Here is a 21,583-nt window from a genome sequence, read left to right as displayed (position 1 = left end):
ACTAAGACAATGTCACAAAACAACATTGTAATTATGACATTTTATTTAAAAAATATCATCCTTCGAACGTTCTTAAAAATATAAAATCTTGATATTTTTTAAAGTGAGTCCTTAAATTTTAGGACTATGTGATGTATTATATGCTATATTTATCAATAGACAAGCTTGACCACCAGAAACTTTCAACCTTAATCCTAAAAGAAGAGTTGAAGACCAACAAAAATAACCAAAAGTTCAGTTTATAAGGCTGTACGACTTCAATCAACATGTGAAAACCTAGTAGCCAGAATCCTTCACGATTTCGGAATAGTCTCCCACAATGATGGATGAGATGGCACCATTGATGTTGAGTAGTCTTAATGATTAAAGATAGTATTGTATTTTTTTAATATTTTGAGTTCGAACAATTACGTCTATATGGTGTGTGTTGTCAAAGATAAAAAAATATTTTGAATTTTATAAATTTCTAAATATTTTACACGAACTAACTTACCTCAGTGATTAAAGGAATTTTTGTTGTTCCTAGAGATACAGATTTAAATACTAGTAGTTATAGTAGGGTGATTAAGCATTTATTGTCCCGTCTTGATTAAATTAAGTCTATGATGACTTTAATTTTATTTAACAAGATGTAGGGTTGTTTGGGAATGCTTATTTTTTTTTTATAAGAATGAGAGGTCTCGTTAAAAATCCCTTCATCACCGTCAAGTTACGGAAATTTATCTCGACGGACATTAAAAAGGAGAAAAATAGTGCATCAAAATTTTATTACCAATCCAAACTCAACAACCAACATTCCATACAAAAACAACAACAGAGAACCTCGTACAATTCCAGAAACACTCCTAATAACTAAACGCAATACCTATCACCCGGAAAACACAATTCCAAACTCAACAAAGACCATCTAAAAATCTACCCAATACAGAATTAAACCCCTGACACAAGTAACAAACCACCATCCTTAACCAATTCCTGATTTAGCTAAACTGTAAACCTCCCAATTCGAACATATCGGGATAACTTTCAAAATCACGTTCCTCTCCAGTACTATAGCAGCAATCTCCTTCACCAATGAGCCAAACAAAGGAGAACAAGAACCAGGCTCCATGATCCACTTCACAACTTATACCTAGTCGGCTTCTATTATGAGTTGCCCCTTGTTGCTCCAAGCAGAATCCAGAAATAAACTTAGACCAGCCTTCACCTTCATAAGCTCTACCAAGATAGGAGGTCCAGAACCAATGCTCTCTGAAAATGACCCTAAAACCTTTCGATTTGAATCTCTAAGTATTCCACCAATACCCCCTTTGCTCCATTGATTATCCATTTCCCCGTCTACATTAACCTTAAAAAACAGAGGGAGGAGGGCACCATGACGAAGCAACAGAAGGACCTCTCGGGACACTTGGACAATGATCTGCAAGAGACGGATCCCCCACAAGACAGTCAACTGGGATCAGAAGCTTAGGATGTTTTGCAGCAAACCATGAAGCAACTCTATATCTAGCTAAAAAGAACAGTTGAGCACAATCCAACTTTTTTTCTCAAAGAAAATCTCATTCCTAAATTTCATATCAACCACAAAATCGCACTTGGAATAAAGGCCCAAATACTCGATTTCATAACTAAATTCCCCCACACATCAATAAGATTAGTCAGACTTTCTGGAAACACGAACATCACATTCCATAACCTTAGAAACTTCATCCCAAGATCCCACGCCACTTGATATGATCGCCAATAGCAAAGGCCCGGAGAAGTACCCAAGTGGCCCCATCACACGAGCAAGGGCTAAAGAGTTTCAAGCAGTCATGGAGAGTATGTTTACATCAAGTTTGGGACGTGATAAAGGAGGAATAATAAGGGAGGAACACTTTACACTGTTTATGCATGAATTTGCGTGAGAATTTGAAGTTTGCATAATATTCATTGCATTTAATAAGTGTGTTGTTCATTCAAGCATGCATTGCATTTAAATCATCTAGTTCATTTAGGGATGTAGTTCATTACTAGTTCATTCATCAAACTAGTTCATTTATTAAACTAACTTTTAATTGTTTCGTGCATGTTTTCAATTAAATATTGAATAAAATTCACCTTTGTGTCTAGGTGCATGAGAGAAGTTGAACGGTTTCATTAGATGCAAGAATGTCAGTCAGAATGTCTTCCAATTCTGGATGCAATACAGATGTGTTTGGTTCTATAAATCAATTGGAAATTATTTCTCTATCTCTTAGCTTTCCAACGCCTTTTGAATCACCTTAATCCAATATCGGAAGCTTGAGATATGATCGATTTATTGAAGACAGTGCAGGCTGGAATTTTGTTACGGGAATTTTATGCATGGATGATTTGGATGAGTTTGAGCCAAGGGAGAGTCTTTTCAACTTCAACCAAGTGACAATCCATTGAAGGACGCTTAATTCATCCATTCAATGCATTCAAAGCTGATTGTTATCATCTAAATTCAAGGGTTGTTCATATTTTTCAAGGGAGCATGCAATTAAGGGTGATTTAATTCACTTATTAAGACAATTTTCAGCATGAAATAGCAAGAGTCTTCCACCCCTCGAACGAAATTAAGGTCAAATTCAGCTTCAAATTGTCTAGATTCGTCCCAAAATGATCTAGAATATTCAGCCAACCTTGAAGATAAGAAGACAAATCATTCAAGTGCATTTTATTGCTAAATTGATGAGAATGTTTTCATCTTTTGAGTCTTTTCATATTGCTTAGAAATACTATAAATATGCACCTTTGGGATCATTTTAGACACACATTTGAATATATAAAACATCTTTGAGATGTTGCTTTCATTCTTTTTCTCTTGTAGAACTTTATCGGCTTCAAGATAGTCTTGTAGTCTTCATCCATTTCCTTTTATTATAATGTTGGTTCCTAGTTCATCTATAGCTAGTGGGTCACGTTTCATCTACTTCCACTTCGATTTCATCTCTTTATATTGTTGGTTCCTAACTCCATATAGTTAGAGGGTCACAATCCGTTTTCTTTTCAATCCATCTTACACATTCCAAGCCATTACCAACCCATACCTTCGCCATACTTTCATTCCATCCAAACTACAACTTCCATCATCTTCCGTTCAAAGCAAGCAATATTTCAATCTCTTACTAGAATCACGATAGAACAATCGTATATATGACTCGAAACTCATAATTGAGATCATATCACCACTCCACATGAAACAAATAAGTCCACCGACTCGAGAGTTGATCCACACAACGAACATAGAGAATCATCAAGCACGACCCTGCGCTTTAAGAGTTCCACCTTAACGGTCAACTTCTGATGAGCTGCTTGCCAAATAAAAGCTTCAACGCGAGGAGGGGAAACACCAAGCCATACGTTTTTGGACCACAGAAAATCATTTTCATTTGCTGCATACAAAAGCTTCATACAAAAGTTGAACAAATAGGATCCCTCTCCATTTCTTGACCACACACAAGCATCATCCTTGGAAGCTTCAATGGGCAATTCGCACAACAACGCCATCATCTCCATCCACTGTTCCAACTCTCAATCCACTAAATTCCTCCTCATTGGAACATCCCACCACCATCCCGAAGGGATTATTTGGGAATGCTTATTAAAGTGTTTTTGGCTTAAAATTCGGTTTGAAAAACAGAAACATTCTTAATCAACTCATTTTTCAATAAAAAAATCACGTTTAAAAAAATGATTATTGACTCAAATTAAAAAAAAAATTACATTAAAAAATCATTTAAAGAAACATTCTGAAAAAGTATTCACAAATCAAATGTATAAATAATCGTGACTTCACAATCTTTGGTATCAATTTCTTTGAAGGATGTAACTCGGTGGGATAAACCATTTATAGGATTTCAACATGGATCGTTGACTTCCATGTTTATTACATTGTCGGATTGTTGCTTTCGATACAACTTTAGAGTTCAGAACTCCAGAGCAGCATTGGCAGTTCCTACAACTCTTGGTCTCGACCCGACAGTTTCAAATTCGGAAAAATTAATGTACCCATTGCCATGAGAATCTTACTGTTCATCTCGAGCCACTGCAAACTCTTTGAAGGTTGTCATAATCGTTTTTTAGGTAGAATAATTAAATATTGTTTTAAAAACAGTTACGACTTTTAATTTTGGAAAATTGGTGATTTTGAATTAAATTGGAAAAATTAGATAGAGCCGCCATCAACCTTTGGGTTAGGTAGGTTGAATACCTAAAAACGTCTTTTAAAAAATAATTTTAAGAAAAATCGTTTTTTAAGACAAAAGTTGGTTTGCGTTTACCAAAAATTCGATTAAAACGGGTTCGGGAGTCGGCTATGCCTGGGGAAGGATTAACACTCCCACAACGCCCAAAATTAGTACTGTGTCACTTACACACTTTCGTAATGGTGGAAATCCTGAATCAAATATCAAGTTAAAATATGATTCATTTATTAAATATTGATTAATTTGCTTCAAATTAATTAATTAAAGAAATTATTTTACTCGAATAATAGATCTAGCAAAGGCTAAAACAGCTAAAACATAAATTTAAAGGACATAAATAGCAAAACAGAAACTTAAGTGACTAAAATAAAATAACAAAAACTAAGGTGTCAGAATCAGAAAAACACATAAATTCAGGTGCTGGAATGAAAAAAACATGCATAAAAGTTCAGGGACTAAATAGAAATTATACCAAAAAATACATAACATAAATGAGTCGTCGGCCACCAGCGCCGCACCGCCGTGCCGCCACCACGCCGTCGTTCCGCCACCGCCGATCATCGTCGTGCAGTCGTGCCACCACCGTCACCGGTGGCCGATGGTTACCAAATTTAACCGGGAAGTCCATCTTGGCCTCCTCATCTTAAATCTAGAGTCGGTTTTGCGTGAATCGGCTCCGTTTGTCATAAAAAGATAAAAAATTGTTCGGCTTAAGTTTCTCCGATCTGCCTCTTTCCACTGTCTGATCGTCCTGATTTTTCAGTATGTTGTTCGTGTTGACCTTCTGTAACTTTTCAATATTCGGAACGTTGATCGGGGTACCGATCGCCGTAAAGAAGTAAAAAATCGTTCGTATTTATTTTCTTCGATCCGTCGCCGTCCACCGTCTGATCGTCCTGATATTTTAGTGTGTTGTTTGTGTTGGCCTTGCACAACTTTTCACCGTTCGAAACGTTAATCGGAGATTCTGATCGCCGACAAAAAAATACGGCAAAATCACATAAGCTTTTTTCTTCTTTCTTTTTTTCAATTTTTCTCTCTCATATGGCCTTCCCACGTCCATCCCCCCCCCCCCTCAAAATGGTTATTACATGTCATTTTATGGGTCTTTTTGACTGGAGTATAGTGGGGGGGGGGGGTTTATATTTTTAATATTTAGTGGATAGTTGTATGGGTGGAGTTTTTATTTAATGAATAGTGGGTTTTTTTAGGTATGATGGAAAGTTGAGTGGGTATGGTAATAATAATAATAATAATAATGATATTTAATAATATTTTTTTTGATCCGGATAAAAACGGGTGTCTACAAATATATATATTTTGGTTTCAGTTAATTGGTGATCATTGTTCTTCCTTTTGTTTGTTATGCTTATATTAAGGATGAGCATTCAATTGAGTCGAGTTAAAAAAATTTGGGTTATTTAAGTTGACGAATTTTATTTTATAACTCAAATTTTATTTTAAATTTTTTGAATCAAGTCAATTTGAGTTTATGTTTAAATTTAATTGCAGGTATTTATAATATTATGATACTATTTGATTTCAATTTAAATGACTTTTTCATATATATTATTTCATATTTTTTTCATATGTAATATACATATCAAAGTTGAGGGACTCTTCAATTTGAAAAGCAATCCATTAGTTATTAAAAATTTGGGGTTATTCGACTTTAATTTTATAAATCAATTCAAATTTAAATTTTTTTTATTCGAGTCAAATTTACGAAATTATAAGTTGAGTTCGAGCCGAACCGAGTTTTAATCATCCCTAATTGTTATGGTGTATAATATGACTTATATTCACCGTGTACCACTTTGAAGCATGATGTTGTTCAAGCTTCATTTAAGGCTTCTGAAGAATATAAAGGTTCTACCAAGGTATGTGTGCTTTGGCCGGTCGATTGCGTTACCGGATTTCGGCCTGGGAGCAACGGGAAATTAGCACCTCGGAAGAACTATATGGATGTTATACAAGTTAAAAATATCATCAGATTCATTGTCATGGTAGAGAATTTGTCAGACGGCGGAGCAACGAGCCATTCTAGTCTGGCCGGATGAGCATATGGGGAAGAACTACCATTGCTCACCATTTAGGACTGAACCACAGGTCCAAAATCAAACAAACAAGTTGATATTCCAGTAAGATACCCTAGAACTGATATACAAATAGTGGAAACAATTTACATTTTGATCAGATTGAGCAATATGTATCAAACTATCATCATTACACCACACAAATCATTTAGAACTTACGCTACTGACTAAATGAATTGAAACTCCAAAGTAAAAAAAAAACATGATTTTATAAACATCTCTCCATCGAGGGCAAAGGTCTGCGAGTCGCAGTCCGTCTCCATGGCAATCGAAGTTCGAACATCGAAGCTATTGTAGAATGATATCTATGAGCAAATATAAAGCATCAACTTTTACTAGGCTGCTTGGAAAATAAAATAGCCAGCAGCAGATGTTATAATACCAAGCACTCCACCAGCAAAAACCTGTAATTTAGATGGAAGGTTGAAAATTATAAGTGGCTATCTCAGATGAAGTTGCTCGTAGCACCCGATGTTACCATAAGCAATACCGGAGATCATTGCAGTTTCGAATCCGTATGTAGATCGACATCAGTGTTAAAAAGATAACCCAGATTTATGTAGCCATTGATTACAACATTTGAAACATCTATTGCTCAGAATAAAAACAAGGCTTAGGACCACAACATCTGAGAAGCTTAAACTAAAGGATGTTCAAGAACAAGAGTGTGGATCGAGTAATTATTGTTGGTAATCTGCCACGAAAACGTACCTGGGGAGGGGTGTGACCGATAAGTTCACGTAACGGCCTGGTCTCGGCCAGAGGATGTTCAGCAGGCAATTCATAAACAATTTGATTCAGGAGCTGAAGAACATACAATTTGTCAATGGATACAAGAAAGAAATCAAGTTTAAACCAACTGCTTATGCATCCCATTTCGTAATGAGAGAATGCAGTTCATAACTAAAGCTTCTATAACATCCAATTACTCAGAATCAAACCTCTGCCTGCCTTCCAGCGTGTAATCTCACACCAGTTGCATCAAACATTACCTGCAAATCAAATCCTTCCAATCAAAACTCAATCTTCGAAGCAGGCGGTATCGGTGACACGAGAAACACATTCATTGATTGAAAGATCATTAGCCATGTTGCATTTTTCTCAAGTACTAGAAATCGATATCTGGCGGAAACCAAGATTAGCACCAGCAGGGACAAAGAAAGCAATATCTAAGAATCATGCCAGACTCTCATTCAATGTTGTTTATAAGGCAACCATAAAACAAGAAACAAAGGATCATACGATGCATGCTAAGATCGATGCAGTTGCAAATAGTGATCCTCCGAAACCGTCTTGGAATCCGATGGCAGTAGCAAGAGCAGTGACCGTTGAAGAATGGGACGAAGGCATCCCACCGGATCCCACAAGTTGGCTGATATCCCATCGCTTTTCCTTGTACCTGCAAAATGGTTATGTGTACTTAGATTTTCTTCCCGTCTCGTAACGAAAATCTAGCCATTGGGTGATGAAAATAATGCAAATGAAGGCATTAAAACTCAACAAAGATATCATTACAAAACAGGAATTGAATCAAGCTAGAGCTGACCTGAATTACAACTTGAATAATCAAAGACCACCAGGACTCAAGAACATAATGTCCACACTAGACATATTTGGTAAATGTAATCACTAATCAACCAGCTATTATCTAAGGCACCTTTTATTCCATCAATGAAGAAAACGGCAATTACCCAATTAAAAGCTCTAGGCAACAAGTTGATTGAAAGTAGATGACATTTGATGAACTATTCGAAAATCGTTTGAATAACATTCGTTTATTAAATTAATTAAATAAATGAGTATGACAAAAGTGTGTTCAGTTCGTTTATGTTCACGAACAAAAGTGTATTCAGATCGTTTATGTTCATGAACAAAGCATCTATAAGCTTGTCTACAGATTCGTTTACCCAATTCTCCTTTTACTTTTATATTTTTTTATATTTTAAATAATTATCGAGATAGTAACTAAATTGAACAGAAAGTGAATTTTGATTTCAATCTGTGAAGTATAAAGAGCTCAAGGACTAGTGGGGTAATTTCATCATTTCTGAACATATAAACCAACAAATATAAACATGATATTAAAAATCGAACGTCAACCGAACATGAATACCTTAAAAAAATAAAATGAACACAAATACAAACTTATTGCCCAAGTCGATTTATTTACCCTCCTAATAAAATACACATAACATGCAGTGAAATGATTCTCAGATGTTATTAAAGAAACAAAACAACAGTTTAAGATTGATGGAAGCTAAAACAACAGGAGATTTGGAGATACCAGGAGGTGAAGAACTTCATAGATTGGGCAATAGCAAAGGCAATAAAAGCACAATAAGAGGGAAATTTGTGAAAACACAGGAAGAAGTCATTGAAGAAGAGAATGATGTGTGCCCTGCTCCTCGATATTCTCTTTCCTTCTTATCGAACTGCTGCTATACTGGAAACCTTTATCGATGGAACAACAAAGGAGATGAAAGGCCCGAAATTCAGAAAGAAGAGAACAAATGGGCAAATACCAAAGTGGATATTGGGAAGGGAATATGAGAATGAAGATGAGCGGATTGGGAGGCGAGCTTGACGGATCCTTTGAAAAGCAGGAAATAGAGAGAAACAAAGGGGATTGCTTTGCGTTGCTTTAAATGAACTAAGATTAGAGGGCAAAGAGCAATGGCCATATCATATTTGTTTGTCAAATACAAACCAAAAAAACGAACGGTCTTCGCCTTCTGCAATGTTCCCACTGAATATGCCACTTGGCGGTCCTAATCAATGTCTCGAATATACCCCCAGTCACTGTCTCCTCCCAAAATAAGTACACTTATTTCTTGCACGTTAAATAATTTAATGTATATTTTATAGTCTAAAATCGAATCAAAATTGTTATTTTTTTAATATAAAACAAAAATTGAAAAATATGTTCCTACCAAATTAAAAATTAATAAATTTAAAATTTAATCTTCATAAGAAAACTTTTAAGTTGGCAACGGAACATTACTTTTTAGAGGTTTTAGATTCGAATAACAGTATTTATGGAACGTATACGTTGTCAATAAATTAAAAATTTTTGAATAAATATTATCTTATAATTACCTTATACTATTAAAAAAATATAAGATGTGATTTGGCAATAATAGTGAACTCATTTAATTATTACTATATTAAATTAGGAATAAATATTTAATTAAATTGAATCAAATAAAAATATTTAAACTAGCTAAATCTCCAATTAATATTTTATCATTTACTTTTTAAAAAATTTAGTCGAGCCAATATTATAAAATTTGAATCAAGTCAAATCAATTATATTTATTCTATTTTTTCTAAATTTAAATATATTTATAATTTTATGATACTGATTGATTTTAATTTAAATAATTCTGAAAAATCATATATATATATATAATATGATTTATTTTTAATATTCTTTTTCTAACGTATAAAACTGTAAATAAGATATATAATATTATTTAATAAATTAAAATCATCTAAAATTATATAATATATTTATCATTTTAATTTCTAAAAAAAGAATTTTGAGAATAAATTATTTACGATAATATAAAAAAAATGAAGAATTGATAAGAAAGAAAAATAGTTGGAGAATCAAATTGAATAAAATTTAAAATTTAAAACAAAATTCTAAAAGTAAAAAATTTCTTGTACAGAAATTAAAAATACGTTATTAAGTGGTTTGAGAGTATAAAGTTCAAATTTAATAAAAAGAATAAAATTGAAATTAAAAATGAAATGAAAAACAAAGAAATAAAAAATTTCAACCGTAAAAAATTAAATTATTTAATTAAAGATAAAAATAATATTTTAATATTTATTTCGGTTGTCAAACATTGTAAATTTAAACTCGATTTGGACTCAAAATCCAACAAAAAGATTCAAGCTGGCTTGAATAATTCACAACTGGACTTGAAAGCTGATGATTTTCACTTGGCCCCATCGACAACTCGGATTACACGGAGACAAAGTACACATATGACCAAATATATAAAATCCATCGTCCCTTGATGAAAATCAAATAATTGAGTGAGCAACCCCAATCGCCTGCTTGGACAAACGCGATCGGATTTTTCCAATCATTTTTCCAACCAAAAACGATAATGTCGATGAATGCTAATGCCAGTGTGTAAAAAATAAACTTTAAGGACGAAAACAGATTATCAATACACAATACAAAGAAATATTTAAATCATATGAGAATTTAAAATTTTCAAAGGTGACCGCCTCATCAGCCCCTCTTGATCCATCCTGGTTAGTGGTTACCTAGAGCCAGGAAATATATAATGTGAAAAAAAAACCCTACTCTCAACTTTCAGACGACTCTTTACCTTATGACATATATGAAGGCTGCAGAAAAGAAAAAAAAAATACAGGAAATCTCAAGTTTCAAGCTAAAAATAATTTCTTTGGACATCAGGTGTTAAGATCAGCTCAAGATGTTCAACTGAATTGCTACAATGGTGTTGGGTCCCCCACACTTCCCATATAATAAAACCAATGAATTTAATGCCATGCCATGCCATGCCATGCCTCTTAGACAAAAACTTCCTCTGCAAAAAAGGATGAAAAATTGAAAAGTTGTAGAACTACCAGACAAGACATGGCACCCTCGATTTTGAGAATAAAAGTTTGTATTGGTTGAATAAATCTCAACTTTAAACCCACTTACGGAAAAAGGACACGTAAAAAGCTCTATTATTACAGTAACTTGTACAAAAGAATGAAACAGATGACAAATCCAGAATGAAAACTTAAAAAGAAAAGCATTAGCATGAACAGAAATGGCACATCATTTATATCATATTATCATAAGTCCCCTCTTTCATCTATCTTGTCTACATTCATCTTAACTTTCATGAGGCCAAGGACGAAGAATTTGTACGTACCTGTTGTGTTGCGACTCAAAATCCTCTTATGCATGGAAACTCTGTGCAGGGGTGTCTGCGTCAAACACAGCGCATATGTCTCAATACCTGTTGCCAAGGAGATGGAGGAGAAGCTAACCAAATTGAGCTGATGTTATTTTTCAATAGTCATGATAATTGAATATGAATGAGGGGGTAGGGTATTAATTCACGATTTCTCCAACAAAGAACAGGACTCAAAACAAACACTGATAACTAACAACAAATCTGGTGATGGGGCAAAAACACAAATGCCCCCACCCCACACTGCCTATACTAATATCAACCTAAAGAACTTTACAATTTATGTCACCACCAGCAACCGGTGGCATTTCTTACAAATAAATTTGGAACCAGACAACCCATTGCCAATATATTTAACCACAAAATGAATTTAAAATCCAAAGCACTTGCCAATCCCTCCAAATAAGATTGGAGTAGCAAAGTCAAAAGGAGGCTGGTGAAGCGCTGCGTGTTTGGTCTGATTGAAAGGCTTGCTCTCACATTATAAAGCAGTTACACTTAGATTCTAGCTTTGGAGGGTTCATACTGTCCATCTTATCAGGAATATCAACATTATGATTAGAAGATTCATAGGCATTTTCATCATTAACAGTCTTGGTAGGCACGGATTTTACATCAGTTTCTACCCGCCTCTGCCTGACTTTATTAGATTTTGAAGTCCATCTACCAACAGTTCGGCCCGGTAGATCTTTCCTGTCAGAAGTGGATTTCCCCAAGATCGTCACAGTTGGCCTGGAACATTCCAATGGCACAGAACTTTCCCTTTCAATGGCAATGGTAGCTGCCTCGTAGGCAAGATCATGGATGATGGAACTACAGAAAAGTATTGTGTCTGTTGCTTCTTCAAGTGTCAGGCTTCTGGCCTTACTTCCTCCACGACATTCTACCAAGACAGTTGATTCCTCTGTCAAATAGCAAAAAAATCCATCAAGGCTAAACAAAATCTCACTGCAACTCGGTAACAAATCAGAATTGAACTTCAGCAAAGAATCACATGGTATGCAGCTTTGAGTACTAAATTCTAAAAGGCATTGACATCAAGAAACTGAAAAAATAAACCTTATCCAATCAACAAACTGAGGAATATCATTTTTAACAGACACAAGGTTAAATCCATCACTTCTTATGTATGAAAAAGAGTTAAGATAATTGTAAATAAAATTAGTTTGTCGCTCCAAATATTGAGAAAAAACAGCATGGTGGTAAATGGAATTTAACATGATACCAGCACAGGTATGTATGGGCATGATTCATTGCAAAGCAAGCATTAATCTCCAATATTTGAAGTTAAAGCACTCCTAAGAAGAAAACACTACAAATAAAAGGGTCAATCAGGCCATTTAATACGAGGATAATGTCAATGAAAACATCACAGCAGCATGCTGGTACCTTTTGGTCCAATGATATTTGATATACCTTTCCCTACGCCAGAGATCAATTGTACTAGAGTGATCTAAAAAGTTGTGCTTGTCAGTACATGCCAGTACACTGTTTAGACTGTGCTTGTCTACCCCTTTTTGACCTTTTTGTGAAGAGTGGTTAGGAGGAAGAAATACCCGACTTTTATGACCATGATTAAATGATAAAAATGACTTGGGGAATAATGGCAACGTTCACTAAAAAAAATATTGGCAATAGCTGCCATATAAAGCAATTATCTGAAGAGCACGAATTGGCAACACATCAATGGGGATAATCTAAAATTCAAACAACTCTTATCTCTTATTGAAGCCTCAAAAGTTCATTCAAAACAAAAAGGCAATCCTCATATCCATTATCAGAGCAGTAATTGCCTTATCCACAGCTTTCCAAGAATTGGTAAGTAATCGGCTGCTGAAAATTGGTGTAGGAAAGCATTGTGAAGGTTGTGACTGAACTTAAACCATGTAACTTAACAGATTTGAAACTAGTATAACAGACAAACCATGTGCTTACCAAGAGTACAACTTTTTTTTTTTTAATAGAACCAAGAGTACAACTTTTATTAGAAAGATCAAAATGATCAAAATAATATGGCAGTTCACTTATTCATGATTAACTTTTGACCATTTTTAAGCCAACCTAAATGTACAATGTTAAAATTGCACCTGCTAAAAGAAAAGTGGTAAATTTGATCACAGACCTGGGTATAATTACAAACTTGAACCTCAGCCCCAAAAGGAAAAGAGAAAAAGGGTCAATCATGATGGGTAATCCATGAAGGATTACAAGTAACTCTTACGGTTGCTACTTACTGCTCTTATAAATAGAACTTCAAGCAAGTAACAATGGTTGAAGAAAGAATAATCTGACTTTCAAAATGACTAGCATGGATAGTTCATGAAGGATTAAACATGCTGCGTCCTAAAATTGTTTACGGTATATGGTAATGGCCATATCAAAAATCTTCTCAAGAATGGAAGTAAATTTTAACTTCAAGTTGAAAGTACAAAGTAGATGGAAAGCCGCAATGAAATAATTAAATACCTAAAACACCAACTGTGTGATCTGACGAATCATGCTCCTCAACAGAAGCAGTAATATCCACATCTAAAGGTATAGCATCAGACAGATCCATGGATCTCTTCTTTTTCCTCTCAGAATTTGGAGACAAGCCATCAAGTTCTGAACTGTAGGAACTCCGGCAGGATTTGTCAATTTCTATTTCTGAGATTGTAGTCAAACAGGTGTGACCAGCACCCTCAACAGCATCTACTCCATCAGGAATATCATTTTGCATACCATGTTCTTCAAGAGTAGGATCTAGAGTGGCAGGTAATGCTTCAACACTTGAGGCTATCCTGGCATTACTTGAAAAGTTGTCTCCGTTTTCATATGAAACACCATCATCATTGAGAGGAAATGGTGCTGCTGAATTGTCCTCTAATGACTCAGAGGTTAAAGTATCGATTACTCTGCTACTTCCATTCCACTCAATACTATCAGTTTTGGAAATTGCAGCAGCATTGGAAATTGCAGCAGCAGGGAATGATGAATCTACCTCTGAATTTTCGGAAGCTTTGGCTTGAGAAACAACAGCTATTTCCTCTGCTTCCTCAAATTTCAGACTACGAACAGAACTCTCAAAGTTTTCATCATTTGTGCTAGATGCAAGACTTAATGCTTGGTAATTATTGCTTGAACTTTGAGACAAAGTAAAGCTTTGTGGCTTCGCATTCAAGCCATATCTGTAATTCTCCAACTCAGATTTTCTAGCATTCAATTGTACACATGTATCAGTTTGTCTAGATGAGAATTCGACAGAGGATGATACAGAGACACTCCCATGTCCAAAAGAGCTTCTGAAACTGTTATAACTGTCTCTTGCATAAGAAAGATCTTCTGATGGTATGGTAGAAAAGGTCCTACCTAAAACAACAGGCCCCTTGCTACTGCCTGACCTCTTTAACAGCACTGAAATACCTACAACTTCTGATGTATTAACCTTCAAACCAGAATGTTCATCAGAGTAATGCAACTGCTGACCTCCAGTGTCCCTATCAGATATAGAATAACCAACAGCTGGTTCAGCCATCTCTTGCTGATAACCAAGCCTCTGCTCACCTCCCTCCGCCAGAGAACCTCCAAGAGAATTTTCTTGAGAGAAATTTTCACTTTGCTTGATAGTTTTCTCATGATGAGAAATCCATGGTTCAACTGCATCAATAACTTGCAACGGTGAATCAGATGGATGAATTGAGATCTCCAAATCAGGAATGGGTTTGTCCTCTCCAGAAACCTTCATAAGCAACCCTGGGTAATTCTTTGCATCAGAAACGTCACCAGCAACTATATCATGCTGCCTAGTGCAATCTGTGCAAAGACTGGTTTCTTCTTCAACCTGCTCAATAACACGATACCTGCTATAACAATTAGAACAAATTTTTGTATTTTCAAAACTATCAACTTCTGAAAGATCTCCCCTTTCACACAAAGCATCATAATTTGAAGTAATTTCAACTTCAAGACCATGATGACTAAACTCCCCAGAGTGGTCGGGGTCACATTGGATTTTAGAGTCTCTATCAGCTTCTTCAATGAGAATATTAAGTGAATCATTACGTGTTTCATAGCTAGCATCCTGGTTTACTGCATCCATCTTATCAAAGGCAAAACCCTCTTCTAGAACATTGGCAAAAGGTCCCCTACCGGATTCACTTGCCCCGTCATCATGTTGATTACTTCCTTCAGTATTGAGCACAGCACTTGAACCTTGATGACAATTCGCATTACTGCTGGTAGTAACAGATGAATTCTTTGACATTAAAGAACCATGTGCAGAACTGCCCTTCCCAACATAAAATGTGGTACTTGGAACGCTAGATAATAGAGGTCTGAACATATTTGGAGGACTCTTCCGATAAGCCTGCATCAAAATATTGATTACAATAAACTATAGGGTTTGTGTTTATGACCAAGCACACTTGATTTGCATTACTTATGCACGAAAAAAGTCTAATTGGGAGCAAGTAAATGCATGAGAGGTAACAACACACCACATGAATTCTTTCACAATTATCATAAATTTCTTTTTGCTTAGTAAAGATATTGACCATGCAGATTGCATTGAAGTTCTTGAGTTATTTAACACATTAAAACACATCAAAAGAAAGATAATTACTCCGAAAGTTTACTCAAATACAGAATGTAACTCATAGAACGCACTAATTAAACAGGAAGTTCTGGAGTTTTTACTCGCTTTCCCCTTTTAGACATACCAGATTAAATTACGCACTGAAATTTTCAATGGCCACTGCCAAAAACTTCATCCAGCAATTAATTCTAACTCTAACACACAATGCTTACTAACTAATAGGATCACATAAACCCATCAATTTAAACTATACCATCAAGTTTGCCACCTCTAGATATACGGCATTATTGGAACATGATGCAGGATTTTGAGAATACTCTACCAAGAGAACACAGTTTCACATTCCAACGAAAATGAAATTATTTTATGTTGACCTTCCGTATCTCTTCTCCATTATTAGATAGTCTAAATCTATACTGTACTAGTAAAACAAACAGGGACAAGAACAGTCTTCTGTTGCAAGCCATTCAGAAAGGAATTAAATAAACTAGGAGCAACTAAAGCAAGGTAGGTTCAGAACGTTAGAGCAGAAAACTAACTACTTATATTTCAACACTTGTATATGGACCTAAATTGATGTAACAGATGCATATTAACCTAAAAAAGTAATAAAATACCATTTGACGAAGAGCAGAGTCAAAGGAACGTTTTGGAGCAGAACTTGGTGATAACACTCTAGCTGATTTCTTGTTGAAGGTTGCCCCCCTGTTATTTGTGTATGTACCAAGCCTCCTTGGAACAGAAAGGGTAGATCCACTTAGAGGAATAGATTGTAGAGGGTCTAAATCATCATCACCAGATGATGCTACAGACCCTCTACTGTATGAACTTAATTGGTCTCGATCATGACTGTAAGATGAACTGACACTTCTAGAGGCAGTTGGGGACATCGATTTCCTGCCAAATCTTGCCTCCCTTCCATTTCTAGATGCAGGTGAGGAACCCCTCACATACGATGCTGGTCGATCACCCAGAGATGTACGAAGATTAGGTGGTGCATCTAAGGAGAAACCGGGGATATTTGACTGCCAAGCCCTTGTTTTTGGTGATGTAGAGTTTCCCCTACTTGTCCTTACAGGAGATGCTCCCCTTCTCCCCGTGCTTGTAATTTGTGGAGTAGGTGTGGAAGACCTTTGGGCGGGTGTTGAACTTCTACTAGGGGAAGGAGATGGTCTTCGAGTTGGAGTAGGTTGCCTTATTGGACTGGACTGAGGTGCTGAAGATGGCCTTCCTCTAGACTGGAGTGTGCTACTCGTAGACCGAGGTGATGGACTTAAACGATTTGGACTTGCACTGCCCCTACTGCTTCTGTAACTCTTGTCCATCTGCAATATTTTCATAGAAGTCAAATGGTGAAGATTTAGAAAGAATAAGATCAGACTTTCAAGAGAAACTTATAATGAAATGTCGAAGAACTATTTCATCAACACACATATTTTCATTCCATAAGAGTGATATGATAACCTACTGTGGATGATCTTGATATGGAAATGGGTTGAGTCCGAGGTCTACCCCTGCGAGGAATGTTAGCTGGAGGTGGCTCATCATCCAACAAAGGAAAAAGGGGGGTGTCAGGTGGAGTTAATAACCTTCAAAATCACCAAGAATGACACTTAGTGAGGACCAAAAATCTTCAAGTTTGGATAATAGCACAATAGCTTGCAATTAATGAAATAAAAAAAATGGCTGTCCCTTTTTCCCATAAGTATGGGGTAAGGGAGAGGTAAGATAGTAGGCTACCCCCAACATCAAGTTGAGAGCAGCTTCCGTAAGAGACCTCCGAATTATGAAATGCCCTCCGTGGGACTCGATCCCACGACCTCAAAGTTAAGAACTTTGTGCTCTACCAACTGAGCTGGATGGTCATTTCTACAATTAATGAAATAAAAATGAAAAAATAATACTAATTTCTTGCTGAGGCCATCGGCAATTACTTAATTCTAACATACACCAAAACAATAACAAGCCAACTTACATGCGGATTATATTACTATTTTCCAAACCAAAAAGTTCATCATATCACAGTTCTAAACAAAACGTTAAAAAATCTCAAAGATGAAATTATGACCTACCATTCATAGTCATTTTTCTCTTCATCTGCATCAAGGAGTTCACTAGTCTCCCCTCGAACAGGAACAGATACTCCAAGTTTGAAATCTGAAAAATATTTCAGTTTTGTAGCTGCAAACAATATTTCAAAACCAAAGAAAACAAAAAATAACGTTAGCTTGCAGACTATAGTTTTGATCCACGGGCAAATATGTCCATACAACTGAAATCAAAAGGCAAAACAGAAAATTACAAAATGAATCTTCCATGTCAAACGAGGACTGAAGCAAAAAATTATCCCTTTCTTTGGACTGCATTTCATTGAACAAAGCAAGGTCATCATCTTTTTCATGTACATTCAACCCGCCCTCCAAACTACACCATCTTTTGTGGGTTCCCCCTCTAAGCTCCCTCCCTGGAGAGTTTCTCAATGCAGGAGAAGGAGGCATCTCTGCTGCCCTAATCTACCCTACTGAAAGAATCACAGCAATTCCTCCACCAATCTAGTAATTAACCAGTAATCGCGCCCCATAATTTACTCCCAACTCACCCTTTCCGTGTTTCTTCCAAGTAACAAATGCAGTCAACTTTAAAATAACTCAAACAAGGGTGCAATGCCCGCATTGGAATAGAATGATTGACAGAAAATCAGCAGCAGTAACTGAACAATAACCACGAATTTGAGATGGAAAATAGCCACCAAACTGGGGTGCTCATTTGGAACCCTAGATATCCATCAAAATTAACTGTAAAATACCTACATTGACCAAAACCAAAGCCAAAGTCAAAATTTTCAGCCACCAGTAACCTCCAAGCAGAACATTTCCAGCGCCGCTCAAAATTAGTGACGAAGTCAATTTACCTGTAGACACAATTTTATCCGTATCATTTGAAAATGATGTCAGTAATGAGGCTAGAGTGAATTAGAATTTTATTTTCGTTGAAAATCCATTTCTGCTCTCGAATTTTGGTCTTGGAAAGTGAGATCTGAATATTAGAGTTGAAACTTATAATGAGAGTTTTTTTTTTTGTGCGCGTGTGTTTGGGGGAGGGGGGATTTGAAGCTAAAAATAGAGAACCCGAAAACTTAGATCAAGAAATTAAGGTTGGGATAAAAGCGGAATAAAAACGAGGAACCGATTCGCTCTTGATGAATTTATGATAACCCGTTGATTTAAACAAATCAAAAGAATTGACAAGACCAACATTAACAAACCCAGAAAATGTCGCAATTCTCCGGGAAATCACAAGAACAAACCATGAGTTTTTTTACTGTTTCATTTTCTTTCTTCCAAAAAATCAACAGAGAAAATGAGCGGAATAAAAGCAGATAATCATCGGCAAAGGAGAGAAAAAAATCAAACATTTTCTGTCAGTAGGTTGGGCTGTTTTAGGAATTTCAAGGATTCTTAGGTTCGGGTTGATGTTTTCAAAATCAAAACGGGTTAATACCTTGAGGACGACCGGAAGACAGTTCATCTTAAATCCAGTGACAATCTAACGGCAGAATGTGGCAGTTTAAAGTGTTAGTAACAGCAGGTCTCAGGCTTAGATTTAGATATTTCGGTGTTGACTTTGAGAAAATTAAGCTGGTTTCTGGGTTTAGAAGCTAAGAAGGAATATTCTTGTCAAATTTGTGAAGTTACTAGATTTACGTACAGCCGTGAACGGTGGCTGCCACGACGGCATAAACTACAGTGGTACAAGAAACTATGGGTAATAAGATTTTTGTTTTTTGGTTCCAAGGTAACAGATAATTTATTTAACAAAATAAAAAATGTAATTTAAAGCTGCAGAAGTCGGGTTGCGCAGGGTCCGCGCAAGGACCAATTCGTTTACCCGACCCGATCGCTTCATCCTCTTTTTCTTTTCTTTTTTTAATATTTTTAAATTGATCGTAATTTTGTAAATGTTTTTTTTTTCTATTTTAGGTTAATCGCATCTAATCCGCTCTTAGTACATCTTATGTCGGGATATTTAAAATGTATTAACTTCCAAAGTTGCATAAAAATTATCATTTTAATTTTTATTATTCTTATAAAAATATTTTAATTTTTAAATAAAAATCGTTTGCTAATTAACAATTAATGTATATTATTGATATATCATTTTTATATGTGATACGTCAATGATATTTTACATTTTTTAAAAAAAATCATTTTTTTTGTAATATTAACAAAATTAGTTGGGAAGGACTAATGCACCTTTTGGACACGGTGCACGAATTGTTTTTACGATAAATTCGTCAATGATATTATATTTTTATTTTGATCGTTAATCGTTTTATAAAATAAATTAATAAAGATAGTATTATCTGATTTAATAATAATTTTAAATTTAAATTTATATATTTATATTATTTTAGGCTTAATGCCTAAGTAAGTGTCAAACTATATCTTTTGTGTCGAACAGGTGCCTATATTATTTTTTGGCTCATCCAGGTACCTAATGTTACAAACGTTATTCTTTTAGGTGCCCGGACCGTTAACGGTGTTAGTTTTCTCCGTTAAGTGACATATGTCATAATCTGATAATTTTGAAAATTTTATATAAAATTAAAAAAATAAAATTATATATTTTTAGAAAATAAAACACATAAATCATTTCAATCCCTAAATCCACGCCGCCCTTTGTCGTCGAATAAGCTCCACCCGACCTTCCCTCCTCCCGGCGACCAAAATCCTTATGAAATTGTGACCGGTTGACAATCGATCGACGATAAATCGATATTTTATACATCGCAAACCTTATGATAAAAATCGTGATCCAACGCAATTACAAGGGTGCATCGGCGACAACTAAGGCGGCATGTAACTAGGATGATGGCAATGACTATGTTGACGGACACTTAAAAGGGTAACATTTGTAATATTAAACACCTGAATATGCCATAAATAATATAGGCATCTATTCGGCATAAAATATATAGTTTGGGCACTTATTTAGGTATTAAGCCTTATTTTTCTCATTATTTTTATTTTTTAAAACTCTATTTTCTTAACTAACTAAACCCGTAAAACAACAATTGTTCCGATGCCATTTTCCACATCCAAACAAACCATCCCAAATAAAAAAAAAATACTAAATCTATGTACTATTTGAATTTCAATTCAACAAGAAAAGAATAAAAAAATGTTAATAATTATTTTGGATTTTTTTTAAATATTTTAATTTCTAACGTCTTATTTTAGGATGGAAGATCTTTAATATATTAAATAATTATTTTAACTTTTATGATTTTTTTGAATATTTTGATTTGTAACATTTCATTTTAAAATTTAAAAACTCTATTTGAGCATTAATAGTTTGTTAATAACAGTTTACATTCATTGATAGATCTTTTAACCTAAAATAAAATAACAAGGATCAGAATATATAAATTAAAATAATTATTTAATTAAATATTAAAAATATTTCTTGTTATTATACGAAAAAATAACAATTCATATATGTGTGTTAATGAGACATCACATTCACATCCATATATAAAAATTCCTTATATCAAAGATTGAACTTGTCAAAGATAACCTTTTATCCCCAACTCCAAAATATATATATGGGATAAGATTCAATTCCAGAGGGTAAAATTAGAAAGTTTTATGTCTTTTTAGGATCGTTGGATGAGAAGAAACCAAATACTGAGATTAACAATAATAAATGAGAGGATATTCGCTAAAAAACAAAGAATAATCTAAGCCTTTGATT

The 21,583-nt window shown here is 35.0% G+C and overlaps 1 protein-coding gene and 1 pseudogene across 3 annotated transcripts; both read right to left on the bottom strand.

Moving 5' to 3' along the window:
- Positions 1 to 6,354: 6,354 nt before the first annotated feature.
- On the bottom strand, positions 6,355 to 8,950 carry LOC120137207 (annotated as a pseudogene).
- A 2,408-nt stretch (positions 8,951 to 11,358) lies between these two features.
- LOC120137206 lies at positions 11,359 to 19,616 on the bottom strand. 3 transcript variants are annotated; one of them, XM_039153013.1, is made up of 8 exons: positions 19,331 to 19,616; positions 18,132 to 18,740; positions 17,902 to 18,010; positions 17,298 to 17,418; positions 16,447 to 17,154; positions 14,894 to 15,601; positions 13,723 to 14,710; positions 11,359 to 12,160 (listed from the first exon to the last, which is right to left on the bottom strand). In XM_039153013.1, the coding sequence occupies exons 2-8, from the start codon at positions 18,325 to 18,327 to the stop codon at positions 11,733 to 11,735; spliced, it is 3,258 nt and encodes a 1,085-aa protein (XP_039008944.1). In that variant the 5' UTR covers positions 18,328 to 18,740; positions 19,331 to 19,616; the 3' UTR covers positions 11,359 to 11,732. The 3 variants fall into 3 exon arrangements, with proteins under 3 accessions (XP_039008944.1, XP_039008943.1, XP_039008945.1); XM_039153012.1 differs by lacking the exon at positions 19,331 to 19,616 and having other exon boundaries at positions 18,132 to 18,870; XM_039153014.1 differs by lacking the exons at positions 17,902 to 18,010; positions 18,132 to 18,740; positions 19,331 to 19,616 and having other exon boundaries at positions 17,294 to 17,418.
- Positions 19,617 to 21,583: the final 1,967 nt, after the last annotated feature.

Source organism: Hibiscus syriacus, unplaced genomic scaffold (genome assembly GCF_006381635.1).
Source record: "Hibiscus syriacus cultivar Baekdansim isolate YM2019G1 unplaced genomic scaffold, ASM638163v2 tig00110653_pilon, whole genome shotgun sequence".
NCBI lineage: Eukaryota > Viridiplantae > Streptophyta > Magnoliopsida > Malvales > Malvaceae > Hibiscus > Hibiscus syriacus.
Note: the sequence above shows the minus strand (reverse complement) of the source record. Positions and strands in the feature narration are given on the sequence as shown.